We start from the raw sequence: 17,726 nt of genomic DNA, 5'->3' as shown, positions 1-17,726 counted from the left end.
GCGCCTGGCCATGCCGGTGCATCTCGTGGGGTCGTTGCCATCAGTCTGGCTGCACTTGCTGCAGGCTGACATCCAGGAGGATACATCGGGGGACTGTCAGGATCCAGGAGGCCACCCCCCAGAGACATCAGAGACATCAGAGCCACCCGGTCCTCCCACGTGGGGCTCGTGCCCCATTCATCCCTCAGGTCCTTCCTTTTACCCCTCCCTAACCCCCCTTCCTTCAAACAAAAGACACGTATGTTCAAAAATAGAAACTGGGTTTATTGAACAAAACTGGGGGGGGGGGGGGAATGAACCTCTGTAGAGACTGGGAAAAGGAGGTGGGAGAGAGGAAGAGAGAGGTGGGCGTGTGGAGGGGGAAACCTGAGAGGAGGGAGCTGGAAGGGGAAAGCAAGGGGAAAAACGGGGAGGGGAAGCTCAGAGTCCAGGGTTGGGAGTCTTGCCGGACCAACTTGATTTTCATACAAACCTGCTCCTGGGTTCGCATGTGGCCTTTGGTGGCCAGGCTGGCAGCTATCCTGCCATAGACGGCCACATTCCTCCATCTAATGCAGGGATCATGGACATTGGGGGCATCCCCCCCAAACCTGAATAAGGTCCATGATCTCCACCATGGACCAGGAAGGCACCTGCCTTCTCCAGCCCCTGTCAGGCTCCTGGGAGCTGGCAGACTGCTCCTGGAGAGTGGTGGAGGGCTGGCTGCCAGTGGCTTTCTGGCTTATGTTTTGGGGCCACCGGGTCAGGGGCCACTGCTGGCTCTGGGCTGGCAGGCTTGGAGCTGGCACAGGCACTGTGGCCAGAGTATACCCCTTTAATGGCTCTGGGGCTGGGGGAGAGGAGAGTAAGTTTTCCTGCTTGTGCCCAGAGTAGCCACCAGGGCTCCCTGGGAAGGGCTGGAGGCCCCCTATTTTGAATTAAGTATCTACACAGCACTTAATTTGAAATAGCTATTTTGAATTTGGCGTTACTCCTCGTAGAATGAGGTTTACCAAATTCGAATTAAGTGCTCCGCTATTTCGAAATTAATTTCAAAATAGCGGTTTGCATGTATAGACACTATTAAAGTTAATTTGAAATAATGGCTGTTATTTCGAATTAACTTTGCAGTGTAGACATACCCTTAGGCTATGTCTACACTCGCGGCTTCTTGCACAAGTAATATGCAAATGAGGCTAAGCAATATGCAAATGAGGCTAAGCGTGGAATATCGCCGAGCCTCATTTGCATACCTAATGAGTCACCATTTTTTTCAGAAGAGGCTCTTGCACAAGAAGGAGCGTCTACACTGCCCCTTCTTGCGCAAGAAAAACCCTCTTGTGCAACGCCGTTATACCTATTACTTTTCAGGAAGAATGGCGTTGTGCCGCGAGTGTAGACATAACCTTAGATCTTTATGAAAGTGCTTATACTGCAATAAGCTTTATTGCCATAAGTCACGATTTATACTGGTATAACGGCATCTACATGTAAGTTTACTGGTATAACCATGTAGATAAAAAATCATGCTCCTAATTGAGATAATTATACAAGTAAAATTTGAGTGCATACTGGTCCTTGGTTTAGCCTTTCCTTTTCAGTATACTTTTTCCAATATTTTAAGAACGTTGCTTCTCTTTCTTAAGTTCTAATGTTTTAGAAAGCCTTTAATTAGTGATGCTGCTTAGACATGCACTAAGGCTATGATTCTTAAACCTGGTCTACATTTTAGGTTGAACGTAACCGTATTAGGTTGATTTTTCTAAACAATGAGTCCATGCCACCAAACCAATTCTATCAACTTTAAGGGCTGTTAAAGTCAATTTTGATACTCCTACTTTTCACAGGGAGTAATGCTAAATTCGACCCTGCATGATTGAGTTTAGGTAGTGCAGATACAGTGCTATGAAAGTCTGTGTTGTTTGCTACCAGGCGATGTCCTGCAGTGCCTCGCTATGACCGCTCTGGCCGGGACTTTAAACTCTGCTGCGCTCCAGGTGCATGGGGAAAGCTCTGGAAAAATTTGAATTTCATTTCCTGTGAGGCCAAAGTGGTGAGCACACCTCAGAGCAGGCAGCTCAGCTTAACAGCACACTTGACCATGAATGCCCAGGTTCGCAAACAAACACTATTATGGAGCATGCAGGAGAACCTGGACCTCCTTGCAGTGTGGGGGAGAGGAATCTGTCTAGGCAAAACTATGAAGCAGCAAAAGAAATGCAGATATCTATGCCAAGTTCATAAAGGGCATGGAGAAGAGAGGATATGCCAGGGACACTATGAAGTGCTGTGTGAAAATAAAGGAGCTGAGGTAGTTGTACCAGAAGACAAAGGAGGCAGTCGGACAGCCTGGATCATCACTGCAAACATGCTGCTTCTATGAGGAGCTGCATGGGATCTTGGGGGGTGGAATGTGGTACCGTACCATGGATTCCTCCCAAGACACACCTCAAGCAGCCTCACGAAGCAGCATGGAGGACAGTGTGGATGAGAAAGAGGAGAATGGTCAGCAGGTGAGAGAGGAATTTCATCTCACCTACAGACAGGACCTTTTTGTACCATTGGAGACATTCACCTCCTCCCAGGACATCTCACTGCTGGACTTGATGTTGGGGATGGCACGTTAGGTGAGTTCACATTTTATATCATGCTACAAGTAGGTTAAAGCAATTGGGTATGATCTGTGGTGGTCACACTGCTTACACATCAGAGAATCCTCGAAACAGCTTGTTAACATGCCTGGAAGTTGAGCGGGAATCCTCCCTGTACATCTCAATAAAGCTCTCTTAGAGGAATTCTTTAATCCCTCTCACAAAGTTTTTGGGAGGCCTGCCTTATATTCACAATAGGCCAACTTTCTACGCCAAGCCAGCAGGAAGTTGTCTGATATCATTGCAGCACAAAGCATTGCCGCATGCAGCCCAGGTTTCTGGCCACATTGAGTCAGCATCTGTTCCTTATCACTCTGTGTCTTTCAGAGAAGACTTATATAGCTCATGGCAACCTGGAAGAAGCAGGGGAAGCTATTAACTGTGGCCTTGTACATAACACATCCCTATTGTCTTTAGACAGACCTTCCTTTATGTTAAGAGATTAGGTTTTATGCTTGACAATTTATCTCCTGCACACATCTGAAAGCGAAAATGTTCAAGAAGCAAATGCAGTCTGCCCATTTGGACAGGGAGTGATTGAGTGAAGGAATATGCTGCTACAGGAGATGTGAGCGGAGCATGAGGATGGGACAGCATGCAGGGAACTCAAAGTGAAGAATTTGGAGAGAGTTTCGACAGTCATGGCGGATGTGATAACCCACACCATGGACTCCCAGTATAGTCACGTGCACAGGCACCCCTCCAGCCCTTCTGAATCCACCTTCCCTCCTCACTAAGTTCCATAGCCTACTTTCCCAGGAGCCCTAGAATGCAGGGAGAGGGTGGAGTCAAGGGCAGCCTCACACTCAGCCCTCAGGGATGCATCCTGGAAAAAAGGCTGTCCTTCTCACACCTGTGATTGTGGCACAGGAGTATTGCAATACATCACTTTCCTTTCTCTTTCCCCTCTCACCCAAAGCTCCATCCCTGTCCCTGCTCCCCTTTGAACAACAGTCTCTTTATTGCTTGTGTTGAAGGAGTGGGAGTTTACAGGCAAGCACACTTAATGCAGGGAACAGTTCATTAAGAGCAAATGTATGACTGCCACTTCGCTGTCTAGCTATTCAAAAAACATTTTTAAAGTAGGGATGTAAGTGAGTAGTCGGCTAGTTGACTACTTGATAAGCCCAGGCTTATCAGGTAGTTGAGCTGACTACTCGCATTTGCCCCTCTCCCCCACTGCCTACATTTCAGAGGCAGCAAAGGAGCAGCGGGAGGTGGGGGAAAGAGCAGGAGCCGGTGCTGGGGGAAGCTGGCTTAAAAGCAAGTCTGGCTTAGTCCCGGCTTCTGCTGGGTCTGGGACATACCCCCCACTGCAGCTCTGCAGTTTAAATGTAGTAGGAGTCGGGTTGCCTGACCACGTGGCTCTTACTACATTTAAACTGCAGAGCTGCAGCAGTGGTAGCTCCCGCACTTGGTGCAAGCCAGGATTGAGTGCCTTCTCCTATTGACTAATCGTGTAGTTCATTGAATTTTTAATCGGCTACATGATTAGTTAAATACTCGCTTCTTAACATCCCTATTTCAAAGCCTCTTTAATTTTTCAGTGCCCCTCACTGTCCTCTCCTTATTGCCCTAGTGTCTGGTGGCTCATAATTACTAGCTAGGCACTGTGCCTTGGTTACCCATCATGGTGTAAAACTTTCCCCCTTATTCTCACAGGGTATGTCTACACTACCACCCTAGTTCGAACTAGGGTGGTTAATGTAGGCAACCGAAGTTGCAAATGAAGCCCGAGATTTGAATTTCCCGGGCTTCATTTGCATCTTGCTGGGCGCCGCCATTTTTAAAGCCCCGCTAGTTCGGACTCCGTGCCCGCAGCTACACGCGGCATGGACTAAGTAGTTCGGATTAGGCTTCCTATTCCGAGCTACCTAGTCCGTGCCGCGTGTAGCAGCGGGCACGGAGTCCGAACTAGCGGGGCTTTAAAAATGGCGGCGCCCGGCAAGATGCAAATGAAGCCCGGGAAATTCAAATCCCGGGCTTCATTTGCAACTTCGGTTGCCTACATTAACCACCCTAGTTCGAACTAGTGTGGTAGTGTAGACATACCCACAGATATTATGGTACACACAGCACGCTGTCATAATGGGAATTGCTTTTGGTGAGATCTAACCTAGTCAGTAGACTGCAAAACTTTCCCTTTGAACACCTAAAAGCATATTTTAGCACCATTCTGCACCTGCTTAGCTTATAGTTGTATTGCTCCTTACTGCAGTCCAGCCTGCCCGTGTGCTGCTTCATGATCCACAGGAGCAAAGGGTAGGCTGGGTCTCCAATGATCACTATTGGCATTATAATGCCTTCAATGGTAATTTTCTGGGCTGGAAAGAAAGTTCCAGCTTACAGCTAAAGAAGACGGGAGTTCCTAAATATGTGGATCTCATGAATCTTTCCTGAAGATCCCATGTTGATGTTGAAATGTCCCTTGTGATCCTCTAGTGCCTGCAGAATCATTGAGAAGTACCTCTTGCGGTTTATGTACTCTTTGGGAAAGTGCCAAGATAGGAATATATATTCCATCTCTTGCCCCACCACAGTTAAGGAACCCCATTGTGGCAAAGTCCTCCACTATATCTTGCACGTTTCCCAGAGTCACTGCCATCTATAGCAGAATGGTATTGATTACCTTGACTATTTGGATAACAGCAGCCCTCACTGTAGGTTTCCCTGCTCCTAAGTGATTCCCTGTTGATCGGTAGCTGTCTGGCATTGCAAGGTTTCACTGGGCTACTGCCACTTACTTCTAAACTGTCAGAGCAGGTCTCATTCTGGTATTTCTGCACTTTAGGGTAGGGGAAAGCAATTTGCAAACTTCCATAAAAGTGGACTTATACATGTGAAAGTTTTGTAGCCACTGCTGCATAACTATGTGGTCCCACCAGTCTGTATTTCCCTCACGACACCAGAATCAACATTCCACTGTGTCAAGAGGACCGAATGCCGGTGGCATTTGCCAGTTGCTCAACTCAAGTGTTTCACCAAAGACTATGTTCATGGCCTCCCGAGATTTGTCCTTGTTCTGGCAGACCCTGGATACACTGTTGACATACTGTAGCATGAGGTTCACCATGGTTAATATTAATGTCATAATGCTGTGATGCTCAAGGGGATCCATGATGGGATCCATGCTTACATTGCTATGATATCTGCACAGGGGTAAAAAAGGGTGTGAAAAGACTGTTTGCTGTTGCTCTCAAGAAGGGCGGGAGGAAGGAGATGAGTACATCTTGGGATGCTGATGACACGTACCCAGAACTACTCTGTTGCACAGTTTGGTTTTAGTACGCACTGGGAGCATAACCCAGAATGCAGAGGTGTGGCAGGAACTGTGATATAGCTGCTCACAGTGCATCACTCTCAAAGTCTATGGTAGCCATACTACTGGGGATGCACTTCGAACTACATTGAATTCTCGTGCATAGTGAGCACATGCATCTTCGATTTTACAAAATTGAGTGCTAGAAAATCACCCTTAATAAATTCAACCATATTTCTCAGTGTAGACAAAGCCTTAGTGGCAAGCAGGGCAGTTACCAGTGGCCCCCACACTACAAGGGACCCTGTGCAGCTAAGTTACAGGCTCAGACTTCGGCCCTAGGTGGTGGTCAGTGGGATTTGAGTTGGGATGAGGCTTGTGTCCTGTATCTTAAGTTTGGGGTCCTCCTTGGTATGGGGCACTAGGCAATGGACTGTGTATTGCTCTGTGTACATTTCAGTGATGTACTGTTTATTGCACGTGTCCTACCCATGACTTCTAATAAAAATATCTATGCCAAAATTGTAGGCTTAACATCAGCGTTCCCTATAAGATGTGCACTAGTGCAGCTGCTCAGGAGAGGTTCACATTGTGCCCAGCTGATTAGCAGAGAGCCCAGAGCTAGGTTTTGTTTCTACTGCTGGTGCACATTCACACATCTCAGTGCACATAACAAAATTTATTCTGTACTCGCATGGAAAAAATTTGCCCGTGGATGGAAAAGATTAGAGGGAACATTGCTTACTATATACATATAGTCTAGGATTATAAACCTAAATTTATAATTTTTCCTAAATATTTCCAGTTGTAATGGGCTGAAATATGGTATATTACTTGTCAGCCAAAATTTTGATTTGAGCTTTTATCTGTTAGATTAGATTTTTTTCTTGAATTTGAAAAACTTGTGATTGAAACTGCCAAATGGTTATGTCTTTTGTTATATTTTGAAATAGCTAATAATTGCAAATGTTAGTATCATAGTATGATATAATATTGGGTCACTAGTTTCTATTACATGACTTAAATGCGTTCGTGCATTAGGGCAATGATACAATTCATTTTACAGCAACTGTAATATTTTGATAGTTGATTTTTCCCTCCCTTTTTGATTTTTGCGGAAGACCAAGGGATTTGAAAGAGGAAGTAGGCATGTTTTAATAGTCGTTAAGAAAAAGGCCTGGAACCCAGAATGCTCATGTCTTCTGATTTTACCTCAAGCCATTAGCACCTTATATAATCTTGAACAAGTAATTTTCAACTGTCAGTTTTTTAAAATTATTTTGAAATAACGGGATTGATGTGTAGATGTTCGCATTGTTATTTTGGAATAAGTCTGTTATTTAGAAATAACTGTGCTGTGTAGATGCACTCAAAAAAGAAAACTGCAGTGGGAGGGAATAAAAAATTACTGGGCTAAAAGACCAACATTGCATATCCTGTAATCTGTTGGAAAATATCTTACCATTGTGGTGACCATTTCTGCCACTGCTGTAGTTAATCACGGTGATGGATATTGCAACTCCATTCAGTATCTTTGGGGACAGTTGTATTACATTTATGAATGGTTTATGTATGAATCTCTTCTCAAGGAGGGTGTCCACAGCTCCTCCAGGAACTAAAAATAATGGGGAATGGTGAAAGTGGGTTGCTAAGACCATAAACAACTCCTGAAAGGGTTCCACTCTTTGGACAGTTTGCAGATAATGGTTTATACTGTATTTTCCACAGACCAAGAGATAAAGAAAGGCCTTTGGATGTGTAAAGACAGAGTTTATGCACACTCATGGTCTTCCTTTTGTTTCAGGAAATGGATAGAGCCCTTGGTCATAAAGGGACTTCTATTCTTGCTGAAAAGTTGGAATGGATGTTGGATTACCAGAGTCCTCATGTGGATGGATGGTTAATTTCTTGTATTTTTACTAAGCATGTAGGAACTTGTGTTGCTTTTGTGTTTTCAGCATAATGGTTTTCTTTTTAACATAAACTGGGAAAGAGCTGTGTAATTATTTGTAACTATTTATATTTAATAAAATCACTATGAAACCCACTATAAATTATTGTTTTGGGGGCAGGAGATCAGCTCTCTCCCATTGATAAAGGGGGTGAATGTTTTATGAGCTTGTTCTGCATTAAACTTTACACAGGGTAAGATGGATTTATATGGAGTTCCTGTCCCACTGGGGCTGTGCACCTGGGTGCTGTGTCAATTCCCTTTAACTGAACCTTCCCAGGGCTGATCTGATCTCAGTGTCTGTATTACTCTGTTTTGGCTATGACCCCAACTCTATGCCAGTGCTGAAGGAGACCAGAAAATCTTGCTTAGCAGGACAGGGTGGTGAGGAACCGCAGAGGGCAGGTAGGCAGAGTCGGTGGTATTTCAACACATTTTCAGCTCATCTAGACTACGCAAAAGATTTGAAAGAGGATCTCACTTTTGAAAGCAGAATCTGATCACACTTTTGAAAGCAGAGCTTTCCAAAGTGAAAGTAGTCAGAACGCGGCTTTTTCGGCACCCCCCCTTTTTCAAAAAGCCAGTCTTCCTCAAAAAATGAGGTTTATGCAGCTTTTTGAAAAAGCTGTAGCCCGACTACTTTTGGTGAGATCAGTGAGATCGGAAGAAGATATGCAAATTCCCACAGAATTTGCATATCCTCTTTTGAATCTTCTGCATAGTCTAGACATAGCACAAGTGACAGTCTCAAGGGGATATCTATGACCAGATGTGCCACACTTACCTTCAGGCTGCAGGGAACCAAATTTGGAAGTTGACACTTGCCCTTCTGTTAAAGGAACGAATTGCAATTTTTTTATATCTAGACCTGAAGGAAGAATGAAAGCTATCACTGAAGACTTAAAGATTAGCATTTTAGAAAGATATTTACCATTTCTGTGCTGATACTTTTAAATTAGTTTATTTCGGCTAAACTGGACATCTTTGTTGAAACAAGCAAGTAAATAGGTTATCCTGAGCAATGAAGTCACTTGATTCTTCATATAATTCCTAACAATTTAACTTTTGAATATCAATACTAGTTGTTTCTTGTTCTGTAAAAATTGCATGATGAACTTACTTATTTTGTATTTTTTTCTTTATTTGTGTTTTTAAGGCTGATAAAGAATTTGTGTGGTCTTTGTGGAAACGCCTCCAGGTGGCAAATCCAAATCTTACACAAGCAGTGAGCATGATAGTGGAAAGGTGAGCTTGAAGACTTTCTGTATGACTTCTTAAAATTAAATATGCTAAATGTCTCTTTTGTTTGTTGTCACATGGTTTAGTGTTTAAGATTTTTTTACAATTGCTTTTACACTTATGAAATTATTTAGGTTCTTGAATTTGTAAAAATCGTATATTCAAATTTTGTCAAGACTACCTATAGCCTGAGAGAGGCTTCTTTTTTAACAAATCTAAATAAACTCTAAAACTCTGTGTTTCATCCAGATTGCTCTTCATGCATTCAATAATGTTTCTAATTTTATCTATTAGGATTTTATCCTCACATCCTTTAGATTCATTTGGTAGTGCTGGTGTTTTTTTTGTTTTTTTTTAAAGTCCTGCTAATTGTTTCTAGATTGAATGGTAGTCAGTGACAGTCTTTATATGAAATGCACAGGCAGTCCCCGGGTTACGTACAAGATAGGGACTGTAGGTTTGTTCTCAAGTTGAATTTGTATGTAAGTCGGAACTGGTACATATTGTAGGGGAAACTGTAGTCAAACATTTCTCCAGAGCTCAGTTTTATTCTCCCACACCTCACTTCCCTCAGTCCTTTATTCTCAAGCTGAGGTGTCTGCTGAGAAAAGCTGCTCCCTGGTCTGCTGGGTGGGGGGGCTAGCTTCATGTCTCCCTGGTCTGCTGGGGGGAAGCAGCTAGTGCGGGGTTGCCTCACCCCATTTGTAAGTAGGGATCCGATGTAAGTCGGATCCATGTAACCCGGGGACTGCCTGTACATACATAGAATCATAGAATACTAGAACTGGAAGGGGCCTCGAGAGGTCATCAAATCCAGTCCCCTGCCCTCATGGCAGGACCAGGCACAGTATAGATCATCACTGATAGATGTCTATCCAAACTGCTCTTAAATATCTCCAGTGATGGAGATTCCACAACCTCCCTAGGCAATTTATTCCAGTGTTTAACCCCCTGACAGTTAGGAAGTTTTTCCTAATATACAACCTAAATCTCCTTTGCAGCAATTTAAGCTTATTGCTTCTTGTCCTATCCTTGGAGGCCAAGGAGAACAATTTTTCTTCAAGTAGTCCCCGTGGGTGCTCCATGGAAGGGGTTGGGCTTGTCTTGGTGCTGCAGCTTGGAGCCTTTCAAGAGCCATTGTCAGTTGGGCTGCGCATGTACGGACAGCGTCTCGCACCGTTTGCGCGGTTGGTCCACTGCGCGCGGCCCGGCTCCCACTAGTTCCTCTCGACCATCCTTGGCCGTGAACGGAGCTCTTCCCTTCTCCTCTCCTCACAGACGACGATCTCCTTTCGTTCACTGTAAATAGTTCAAAACCTCTTAAGTTATTTGTTCAAATTCGTTGTTAAAAAAAAAGAAGAAAAGGAAAAGTGATGAGTGTATGGATACAATCTACACCATCAGCAGGTCGCGGCTTTGCAGCCCCACTAGACTGTTACTGGCTGATTGCCAAAGCAAAAAAATCCAACAAACTAAAAACTGAGAACTATCAAAGAGAGGAAAGAGAAGGAAAATGAATCTGCTATGCCTGGCTCGCCAGGATTCAAGAAGTGTTCCCACTTCCACGAGACAATGCCAGCCTCAGATCACCATGCCGCGTGCATAAGGTGACTGGGGAACGAGCACATACTACAAAAGTGCCCTTGTGCTAAATTTACAGCCAGGGCACGCCGAGACCACGAAATGCAGCTTAAAATGATACTCTTTGATAAGGGGCTCCAGCCAGACATACCAAGAGATGTGACAGCAGTACTGACAGAGCTGGCGCCAGTACCAGCACCAAGAAAAGCACAAGATGAGACTAGGGGTCACAGGAGCAGCATATCCCCATTCCCAATCTTCTCTCCTGGACCCTCTCCGTCACCTCCTCAACATCGTTCACCTGTGCAGCGGATTTACAGATATCGCAGTCCCAGAAACCTCCATTACTACAGGCGCAGTTCTTATTCACGGCATTCACGTCTATCGCGCCCCTGCGAGGAAGAATATTACACACTACGCTCCTACGCTCCAGCTTCCTCCTATAGCCGCTCCCCCTCTTATCCTTATTCCCCAACACGTTCACCGCCTCCTTCCTACAGCAGACAATACAACAATATCAGGTCATCCAGACACTCCTTGCCATACTACTCGCATCGCCACTATGATCGTCGTTCTGGGTCAGTGCATTCCTCGGCCTACCATTACCAGTGCCAGACTTACCATTGCCCATCGGGATCAGATCTTTCTTTACCATTCCCTTTTCCCCCTCTGGAAACGCAAAGGAGCCAAGACTGCCAGCTAACCTCCCCACCTCACAACGGTGACCCAACAGTCGGAGTGGGAGGAGGGACAGCTTTTGGAAACACCAACCACAGATTGTTCCTCCTCCTCTCCAGATGAGGCAGTATTCCCAACCAATGCTTCTCTGCCGGACAATTACAGGCAATTCCAAGAGCTCTTTCGGCGCGTGGCTCAGTCTTAAGAGGTCCAATTAGCTGAAGTACAGGCCAAGCAATATCGTCTCTTGAAGAATCTCCACTCTCAACAGAGCTCAAAAATCGCCCTCCCTATCAACGAGGTCATCATGGAGGCCGTGGAGATTATCTGGCAGACTCCAACTTCCATCCCATCCACCTGTAAACAGGTGGATAAGAAATATTTTGTTCTGGCGAAAGGTGTGGAATTTTTGTTTAATCATCCTCAGCCCAATTCTTTAGTGGTAGACACAGCTCAGCAACATGCAAAAGTGCCACAATATAAGAACTCGGCACTGGACTTGAGGAAATTGGACATATTTGGAAGAAAGGTTTACTCCTCGGCAACCCTCCTTCTGCAGATCGCTAATTATTCGGCTCTGTTATCAAACCACAACTTTGACAACTATGCCAAGGTAGCAGAGCTTCTTCAACACCTTCCAGAAGCGAACTGACCTCTTCTTAAAGCGCAGGTATAGGAGGGCTTTGCAACAGGAAGGGCTAGCCTTCAGATGGCACTTGATGTCGCCGACACAGCTTCTCGTGCAACGGCAATAGCCATGAGGGGGTCTTCCTGGCTTACCTCAGCTGCAGTTCCGAAAGAACTTCAGAGTAAGGTGGAGGACCTCCCATTTGACAGAAAAAAGCTGTTTGCAGAGCAAACAGATGGGGTCCTTCACTCTGGCAAGGATTCTTGAGTGACACTCCGAACATTGGGAATGTGCATGCTGGCCTTTAGGAGGAAGAAATATTTCCCATACCAGAGGAGATATGATTATCCTTTCCAAAGACAGCAGCAACACTGCCCAGTGGAGCAATCCCACATGAGACAGCAGTCAAATTGTAGATGTCCCCAGCCTCCCCATACATCAAGTCAACCGACTAACAAACAACAAATTTGACTCTTCGATTGAGAGTACGCACCCAATCCTGAATACAGAGGCAGTTCCTCAGGTCTCCTGTCTTTTTCACCATTGTTTGCACCCCTTTCTCCAACAGTGGGCATGCACTACATTGGACAAATGGGTGCTTCAGGTCATACGAGACGGACTTGCCATCCCCTTCACATCTCTACCACCCCCCAATCCCTCCCAACCCTGTCCCCCTGGTGGGACTCTTGTACATTTCAAAAGCAGAAGCCCCGCAGGAAATGCGAGGCCAGGGGGGTACTTGCTCGCTGGCCCTATGCTCCCTATGGTGCCTCAGCCTTTCTAATGTACAAGAGCCCTGGTGGGACTCTTGCACATTTAAAAAGTAAGCCCAGCAGGGGGCACGGGGCCAGTGTGGACTCCTTCACTGGCCCTGTGCTCTCTGTGGCACCTCAGCTTTAGAAATATACAAGAGTCCTGCAAGGGCTCCCTGTGGGTCTTCTGCTTTTGAAATCTACAAGAGCCAGAAGGGCTCTTGCTACAATTCATAAGCGGAGGTGCCCTTATCGATTAATCAGATAGTTGATGGAAATCCCATTGTCTGTTTGATTAGTTAATTAATCGAAATTTAACATCCTTAACAGATATTAAGACAAAATTAGAAAAAGCATCCATATATTGTTGGTGCTGACCTTAAGATACCTATGGCCTGTCTTTTATAGAGGTTCTAATCTCCTGAAGCTCCCATTCATTTCAAGTAGAGGTGTAAGTGTTCAGAACTCTTAATGAACATTTTGCCCCATGGGTCGCAAATTGGGCACCCAGAAAATAAGGAAAACAGCTAATGCTCTGAAAATTTTGCATTATATTGTTTAACATCATGTAGATCAGGGCTACTCAATACACGACCCATGGGCCACGTGGTACCATTTGTTTGCAGCCCACGGTGCAGTTTGGGTTTTCACGGGGCTCAACGTGGCCCATGGATGGAATCCTTTGAACGTGGCCTCTACTGAGAACATGCTCCACAACGGCAAGGCATCTCCCAGGCAGGGCGAGCATTGAAAAACGCAAGCGGATGGGCTGGCTGGAACAGACGGCTACAGGGTGTTGGTCTTTCTAGCCCACAGGGAGGAGGTGCTGGGAACACAGGGGCATTGTGGGAAGTGCTTTATATTTATGCCTGTCAGTGTGAAAGAAGTGATTTGCATATATATATATATATATATGCAACATACTTAAGTTGTGGCCCTTGGCCATCCTGTGGGATGACAGAGTGACATCATCACGTCATCTGGTTCCACATGCCATCGCTGCCACCCACTTCCATTCTCAGCGGCTTGTTGTGGCAGGCTTCGGTGCTGACCCCACTGGACATGGGCTGCTCCAGCTCCAGCTTCTGCTTCACGCCCCAGGTGGCTGTGCCGCTGGGGAGGGCCTGGCTTCCCTCTGCCATCCAAGTCCGACTTCCCCCACCTCTGCCACCCTTCTGGGCTGCACTGGGTCCCCTCTGCCATCCAAGGCTAACGCCCCCCTGGGCCATCCCAGGCCCCTATACCATCTGAACCCGACCTTCCCCCCCAGACCACCCTGTGACCCTTCTGCCATCTGAGCCCAACCCCTCCCTCAGAGACAAAGGCTGTTAAGAGGCGGGTAATGGACTAAGTTGTATCAACTACATGATTAGTTGATATGGGAAGGGCTCTGTCCCAGCTTGCACCGGTGCAGGAGCCACCTCCCTTCTGCTCTGCAGTTTAAATGTAGAAGGAGCCGGATGTGCAGGCAGCCTGGTTCGTACTACATTTAAACTGCAGAGCCACAGGAGAGTTAGGTCCTAGACCAGTGCAAGTCTGGACGGAGCTGGGACTGCTGTGGCTCTGCATTTTAGATGTAGTAAGAGCCACAGTGGGGCTAGCTCATGGACCCCGTGTGAGCAGGGACTGAACAGTCCCAGCTCATGTTGGTCCTAGACCACTGTGGCTCTGCATTTTAAATGTAGTAAGAGCCAGGCGGGCTCTTACCATATTTAAAATGCAGAGGCATAGCAGTTCCAGACCAGTGTGAGCTAGAACTGCTCAGTCCTGGATAGTGCCATGTACAGCAGCCCCTGTTCGTGACAGCCAGTGCTGGCTGTGGACAAGGGCTGCTGCTGGAGCGGCACCCCTACCCATCCATCAAAGGCAGCAGCACAGGAGACAGGGAATTGGCTTTTAAGTTTAGGCTTATCAAGTAGTCAAGATCTCGACTACTTGCTTACCTCCCTACCAGAGACTTTTCACGTTTTAATACATTTTTAAAATCTTTTTTGATTGAAGGGCCAGTCCCCTCTCCAGCAATCATTTATAACCCTAACTTTACCTATACATCTCTTTTTCTTTTTGTCTCTGTGACTGGGTTGTTTAGGCAGCACCTTCTTGTGGCCTGTCAGGCTCTGACTTTCTCTGGTGGAGGTCTGTAATGGTTGGGTGTTGACCTCACAGGTCTGGTGTAGTGATAGCTTAGCCCACTTGAGTTCTGCTGAGGAAAAATAGTGAACTTCAAAATCAGGATCACCCATGAATACGTTGGCGGGAGTTTGTGCTGGGCTTGTCTCCATGTGGCCAGCCTCTTTTTTTTATAGCCTTCCTGAGCTTAGTTGCCCAACCATCACATGGCTCATTTAAGTAGCAAGCTTCTATAGGGTCTTGTCTGGAAGCAAGTTTCCTTCACTGAGCAAATAACAGAGCTCACTCTCCCTTCCTGGTTATGATATTCGCAAAGGGGTACCTGAGAATGTGTTACCTTGTTACCCCCACAATGCAAGAGAAACTTGCTTTTGCTTAACTGGGTACCAGTTTTCTAATGTCACCTGCCAATTAATTTTCTGGCCTTTACTTTGGCTTGCAGGTTAATAACAAGTGCTTCCTGAGCCACACCTGGAAGTATTCCCCCATATAATCTAGACACTCACAGATATTACCAGGCTTGCTATCCTCAAGGGTACAGTGCATATGCATGTTTGTTTGATTCACCTGAGAATCAACTCCTATATAATATTGCAGGACTGAAGTATAGAGAAAACAATCATAAGTTTATTATCAAATTTAAGATTTAAGAAGTAATTAGGTTAACAAGGGGAAGTAAAAGTGATTACACTTAAAAAAATAATAAAATGTATAAAATGCTTACTTTTCTTATTTAATAATGTAGATTTTACCCTAAGGATTCAAAAAATGAGTAACGTAGTTCGAACCAAGGGGTTTCATTCGAACTAACGCGGCCCAGAGTACGCTTTCACTTTTGAATCAGCTGGCGTTCGGAATAGTGCGCGGCCGAGATTATACTAATGAGGCGCGGGATACTTAAATCCCGGCTTCACTGACTATTTTGAATGCCTGCATTTGCATCCCTAGTTTGAACTAGGGTGCAAGTGTAGACATACTCTATGGAACCTTACATACCAGCTCTCTGAGTTTTCTAAATCCTGCCTTCTTAAAATTAATTGCCTTTATTTTGTTATTCTCACTTCTGCCATTCCTTAGAATCATAAACTCTATCCTTTCATGGTCAGTTTCACCCAAGCTACCTTCCACTTTCAAATTCTCAACTAATTGCTCCTTATTTGTTAAAATCAAATCTACAACAGTTCTCTCCTAATAGCTTTCTCTACCTTCTGAAATAAAAAAAAATAACTACCAAAGAAATATGAATTTAAGAAATAATTAAACATGGCAACTCAGTAAGCCCAACAAGCAGACAATAGGAGCACTTAATTAATCAGCAACATCTGAGACTTATATTGCAGAAAAATGGGTATAAGGCAACAGATCCTAGATGAGAATAATTATATCAACATGTCCTGTTTTGTTTTAAATGCTAAATGAACCAGTGAACAGTATGAAGCCTGGCATCCATAAACAAATGCATATACAGCTTGGCCCTTTCTAGTCCAGCACCCTCAGGACCTGACCAGTCCCAAACAAGGGAGTTTGCCAGATCAGGCATGCTCATTTCGGCCCCTCTGCTGCTGGCCTCTGGGGTTTCCCTATAAACTGCTATCCTCTTGGCTGCATTGCCCTCACATCCACCTACCCACTGTGTTGCTGCTCCGGTAAGGTTCAGTGCCCGCAGCTGCAGGACTGGCTCCACTTCCAGTCCCCCAGCCGGACTGCGAGTTCCCCATTTGCTGGACCAGCACTGCTCCTATCCCTCTGGATGGGCAATCTGCTTGAGGTCACGGAACCAGCTCCACTTCTGGCCCCCTGTCAGGGCAGCCGCATTGATGGTTCCCTGGCTGTGGGACCACCTCCACTTGTGGCCCTCTGGCCTGGCTGCTGGTTCCCTGGCTGTGGGACCAGCTTCACTTCCGGCCCCCAGCTAGGCATTCAGTCCACTAGTTCTTCTACTCCCAGCCCCCTGGCTGCAGGCCAGTATCCATCTTCAGGTCTCCCAGCTGAACCAGGAGAGAGTCCCACAAGAAGAGAGGCTTAACCTGTGTTATACAATAGACTTATTCCGAACACTTACACTCACTCTCTCTCTCTCTCATAATCTGATAAAAGGTCAACTGAAAGAAAAGTTGAAGGAGAAAAATTTCCCTTAGCAACAATAGAAACTGCTAGTTGCCAAAACCCTGTATAATTAGAGTATGCCTTGTCCTCATCAGCAAATCTTGAGTCTGGGCTGAGAACTGTTCAGCTTTTTTGTTCTTTCTTCTTGAGACTATGTAACATGTAGCACAAGTATTTACATACCATCATTTTCCTATATATTTATGCCAACTGCTAACTTTCAGTGCTCACTAAAGGTACTAATTTTCATCACAGTTTAGCTAAGATGACAGGACAGCTACTTATGTCCTTTCCTAGAGCACATTATAAGAACAAGCAGGAAAGAATGTCTCTCATACCCAAGATGCGGTGACTTTGGCAGTATCACATAGTGTGATGCAGTCCTTGAATTAGTGATTGGCAAAGGCAAATTTTCTGTAGATAATGATAATGTAAGGGATAAAAACATGTAAGTTTAAAGGTGCTAATCTACTCAGTTACATTCTTACACAGTACCAAAAAGATGGAATGCAAAAGAGAAAATGAAAAGCACAAATTGGTAGGAACAGATACTTTAGGAATTATTAGTTCTACAATCAAAATTGTGTATTTGTAGTGTTAGACGACATTATTCTAGTAACTTCCCAGTTCTACATAGAGAAGTGCAATTCTTTGTTTCCATTTCATGTTAGATTTTTTTAAAAATAACATTAGGATTTCCATTATTTCTAACTTTACAGTTTCAAAAAGCTTTCATGCTGCCCTAAAAATTTTTAAAATTAACTGGGACCTC

General features: G+C 45.1%; 1 protein-coding gene across 5 annotated transcripts in view; it reads left to right on the top strand.

Moving 5' to 3' along the window:
• CNTLN (centlein) overlaps positions 1-17,726 on the top strand; it is a 342,196-nt gene that overhangs the window by 37,351 nt on the left and 287,119 nt on the right. For all 5 annotated transcript variants that reach the window (XM_075931520.1, XM_075931519.1, XM_075931523.1 and 2 more), the window contains exon 2: positions 8,997-9,085. In XM_075931520.1, the coding sequence (XP_075787635.1) occupies positions 8,997-9,085 (89 nt within the window). The remainder of the gene's footprint in view (positions 1-8,996; positions 9,086-17,726) is intronic.

This window comes from Pelodiscus sinensis, chromosome 6 (assembly GCF_049634645.1).
Source record: "Pelodiscus sinensis isolate JC-2024 chromosome 6, ASM4963464v1, whole genome shotgun sequence".
Taxonomy (NCBI): domain Eukaryota; kingdom Metazoa; phylum Chordata; order Testudines; family Trionychidae; genus Pelodiscus; species Pelodiscus sinensis.
Note: the sequence above shows the minus strand (reverse complement) of the source record. Positions and strands in the feature narration are given on the sequence as shown.